This window comes from Octodon degus, unplaced genomic scaffold (genome assembly GCF_000260255.1).
Source record: "Octodon degus isolate 3935 unplaced genomic scaffold, OctDeg1.0 scaffold00097, whole genome shotgun sequence".
NCBI lineage: Eukaryota > Metazoa > Chordata > Mammalia > Rodentia > Octodontidae > Octodon > Octodon degus.
Genome location: NW_004524673.1, coordinates 11,064,404 through 11,068,665, shown reverse-complemented (window position 1 = coordinate 11,068,665; position 4,262 = coordinate 11,064,404). Strand labels below are relative to the sequence as shown.

At 40.8% G+C, this 4,262-nt stretch overlaps 1 protein-coding gene across 1 annotated transcript; it reads right to left on the bottom strand.

The window, feature by feature from the left end:
• Positions 1 to 2,405: 2,405 nt before the first annotated feature.
• Mc4r (melanocortin 4 receptor) lies at positions 2,406 to 3,510 on the bottom strand. Its single transcript, XM_004638268.1, has one exon. The coding sequence runs from the start codon at positions 3,459 to 3,461 to the stop codon at positions 2,460 to 2,462; it is 1,002 nt and encodes a 333-aa protein (XP_004638325.1). The 5' UTR covers positions 3,462 to 3,510; the 3' UTR covers positions 2,406 to 2,459.
• Between the last annotated feature and the right edge of the window lie 752 nt (positions 3,511 to 4,262).

The window sequence follows — 4,262 nt, the reverse complement described above, 5'->3', positions numbered from 1 at the left end:
TTTCACCTCGAGTTGCAACCAAAACATCACCCCATTAAAACAATAGACATGAAGTTAGAGCTGGAGAAGGTCCAGTTCTTGCTGGATGTGAGATGAAGTTTAGGGATGGATTAGTTAAGGTCTTTGCATCTGGGAGAGCTTATATATATTTTATTAGAGTAACAGAAAATTATATGTCTGGGGCAGGTTTGGAGAACTAGATAGGTGAGTCAGAATCTCATCAGTGAAAGACACTGAATCCCAAAATCATGCCCTGAATATCTAGGGGAGTTTGGTGGTAGCTTACAACCAATGTACACTATAAACTGTTGCAGAAGAAGGTGTTAAGGTAAAGAAATTTGGGACTTTCTACTGAGCTTCTGAAATGACACATGATGGAGAAATAGAATGAACTGGAAGGACAGCCATGACAGGAGACTTGCCACACTTACAGATCTTTTTTCAGTATTTTTAATGTCGGTGATTTCTCAAAATTATTATATGAAAGAATGACGAGCAATAGTAACCATAGCAAATATGCCATCTGTGTACCTACTATACGTTAGGAGCTTCCCCTCATTATAAAAAATATTTGGATGGTTAACTTATAAAGTGAAAAAGACATATTTGTCTCATAGTTTAAGGAATTTCAGTCCATTATCAGTAGACTCTGGTGCCTTGGGTCAGTGGCCAGGGAGCATATCACAGCAAAAGTTCACAGCTCTCCTCACAGTTAGGAAGCAACAGAGAGAAAGATGAAGAGGCCAGGATCCACATATCCTTTTCAAGGGCACATCTTCAATGACATGCAGAATTCCCATGAAGCCCCACCACTTGAAAGTTCTGCCACTGCCCAATAGAGTCATCCTGTGGAACAAACCTTTACCATGTGAACCTCTGCGGCCTCCAGATCCAAGCTATAGCAGGCTGCAAGTGTCACAAGAGTGTGACAAATAGTCTACTCACCTTTACTTTTGCATTAAAACAGAAAAATCAGTGGGATTACAATTCTGCTTCGGTATCACTTTTCACTTGTCATGACTTTGCCATTATGCTTTAAAACAGTGTTTCCATATGGTTGCTAAGTTTTTCTCAGGTTTTATAATAAATATGCAAAACATTTAGATGAGAAGGAAGATGTACCTTTGTATATGATCTATGCCTCAGGAACATACATATAAAAACACTAAGAATTCAATCACAAGATAGCTTTCTGCTAATCTTCACCTTCATGCATCCTTCTTTGTTTTATAGCACTCTCTGATTGGAAGGCACAGATTTTGTTGCTGTGGCCAAAACTGTGGGATTATTTTGGAGCCAAACAAGTATTCATTCTCCAAGATGTAAATGTGGAAGCCTGCTTTGTTTCATAACTTCATATGGGAATCAGTCAGTGCCTTCATTTTCTGCTCATAGTGTACTAGCACCACAGGTACCCTCATTTAAGTACTTAAAAATATTGCGTGAAAAAACTTATGCTACAAATTTGGTCCAATCAGTTAAAATTTTTGATGGCCAGTGCTTATTCCCTGGTTTGAGACACAAATAATAGGTAAACAGTAAGTCACCTCCCTAAGAAATGTGAAAGAATTCAGCAATCATATAGTTCTTTGGAGATCGAATGCTGGACTTCTGAATGGAATACCAACTTTGCTGGGCATTTCAGCACACACAAAGTCCCTAGTGAAAGGTGGCAGAAAGTCTTCATTTTTATTTTATTACTCATGGCTGGGGACAGTTTTTTATTAGAAAGTTCAGCTTGACATGACATTTTAGGTTTTCCAGAACACTTTGGTTTCTGTGAGCTGCATTCCCCGCACCCTGTGTGCAGTATGAGGCTGTCTGCTTGGGCAAACAAATCTTTCTGTCATTGAGAAACAATAGTTTTCTGATACATAATATAACTTAGTATTTCTCAGTAACTGTTTTCTTTCAAGAGTAGCTTCATTTCTCCTTCTGCACAGGAAGAAGGACAAGCTTCTGTTAAATTACTTGAAATTTCACTGGTAACACTGATTTCTTTAATAATTAGGTATACATTCTTTAAAATATTTCTCCTTTCATATTAGACTCCAACTTCTACATTTCAATGTTGGATAGGATAATATATGAAAACATTTATAATAACATATTTAATGAAACTTTGATTTCTGTGTTACTACAACAAAGTGTCAAAGTCTGATAAATAACAAGGAGAGACATTGTTAGGCTTTTAATAAAGATGCGTCTTGTTTATATTAGTCTAAAGTACCTGCAACATGTAATACACATTAACATGCATGACCAAAAGTAGCATGACATTTAAATAATAGTGAGGCTGGACATTTTTCATATCAAAAATCATAAATTTAAATTTATACAATAGATATTTTCAGCTAAAGCACTACACAAAAGACACAGAAATTGCTGAAGTATACTGCTCAGGTTGTACAAGAATGAAAAAGTCCTTTGCAGGGTTTTAGTGTGTTTTCTGACTCCACTTAATATCTGCTAGACAAATCACAGAGGCCTCCCAGGGGGTAGCAACAGATGAACTCTTTGAAGGTGTTCCTCAGTTCTTGACTCCGAAGTGCATAAATGAGAGGATCAATGATGGAGTTACACATGATCAGTATGAGATACAAGTTAAAGTGAGACATGAAGCACACACAGTATGGATTCTGGGGACAAGAGATGTAGAATATTAAGTGGAGAAAGAACGGGGCCCAGCAGACAACAAAAACCCCAATCAGTATGGTCAAAGTGATTGCACCCTTCATGTTAGCACCTTGGCGAATGGTACCAGTGCCCGGAAGGACAGCAATCCTCTTAATGTGCAGCCTAGCCATCAGGAACATGTGGACATAGAGAGAGGCCATGAGAGCCAGCATGGTGAAGAACATGGTGATGAGGCAGATGATGACAGCGCTGCTGTCTGAGTAAATGATGAAGAGAATGCCCGAGACTGTACAAGCTGCCCAGATACAACTGATGATGATCCCAACCCGTTTAACTGTCATGATGTTATGGTACTGGAGAGCGTAAAATATAGTAAAGTACCTGTCCACCGCAATGGAAAGCAGGCTGCAGATTGACGCAAGCAAGGAGCTACAGATCACAGAGTCAATGACATTATCAATGTTCACTGTGAAGCTCTGCACGTCTGTGTCTGTATTGTTTAACAGGGTGATGACAATGGTTTCTGATCCATTGGAAACACTCACCAGCATATCTGCCACAGCCAGACTACAGATGAAAAAGTACATGGGTGAGTGCAGATTCTTGTTTTTGGCTATTGCCACGATCACCAGAGTATTCTCCAACAAACTTATGACACCCAGAGTCACAAACACCTCCGGGGAGACAAAAAGTTGTTCGTAGCAACCTCCATCGGAGTAGCCTTTCCCCAGGGGCTCGCTGGCATTGCCGTGCAGTCCGTAGTTGCTGCGGTTCCAGAAGTGAAGTGCAGTGTGCATCCTGTGGTGCTGTGTGGAGTTCATCATCGGCAGCAGGTGGATTCAAATCCCCTTGAGCTGATCTCCTGGGTTAATGAATCTCTGTTATTTCCTCCCAGTCTTTATCAGACTGAAAGTTATGAAGCTGTAGTTGGCATTCCTGCTCTGAGTAGAGCCGCAGCGTCAGACCTGGAAATCGAGTTTTAGTCTCTTTTAGGTATGGCTCTGGTCACTAAACTTCTTAGGCTTGAAAATGCTTTTTCTCAGCAGAACAGCCTGCTCTTTGCTTTTCCTTCTCACTGCTGCTTTGACTTTAGCCGTGTGCATTCATGTTTCTCAAAATAATTTTCCCGGGAGCTTCTGCGCCACTGGGAGCCAAGTCCGTGCGCACATGGTCCCACGGTTGCTTCTCAGAAGCGGCAGCTCTCAGCCTAAGCAGTGCTTTGAGTGTGAAGAGCTAAGGATGCCGGCTGCTGATTTCTAGGGTACGTGGAGGAGAAAAAAATAAAAGTGCTTAGAATGGCTCCTCCTCCGCTTCCTTCTAACCAATCTCAGAGCAGTGGAAGTCTGTGAGACTGCAATCATGACCCAGTGATACTGACTGCAGGGAAACACTGATTCAGTAGCAGGAGCGTGTGGAATCCGGAACAAACACAGCGTGAGACTCTGAATTTCCTTTTTTAAGTTTTCAAGGAAAGCAACTTGATCCATAGAAAAATTTCTGTGATATCACAAGGAGTCATGATGCATCCAGGCTTATTCCTGCATAAAAGAGGGGTGTGTGTGTGTGTGTGTGTGTGTGTGTGTGTGTGTGCCTTATGTTTGTAAAATAAAGTGGAAAACACACAG

Excerpts from the sequence above, each read along its gene's own strand:
- Mc4r (XM_004638268.1), bottom strand. The coding sequence starts at position 3,461 with ATGATGAACTCCACACAGCACCACAGGATGCACACTGCACTTCACTTC.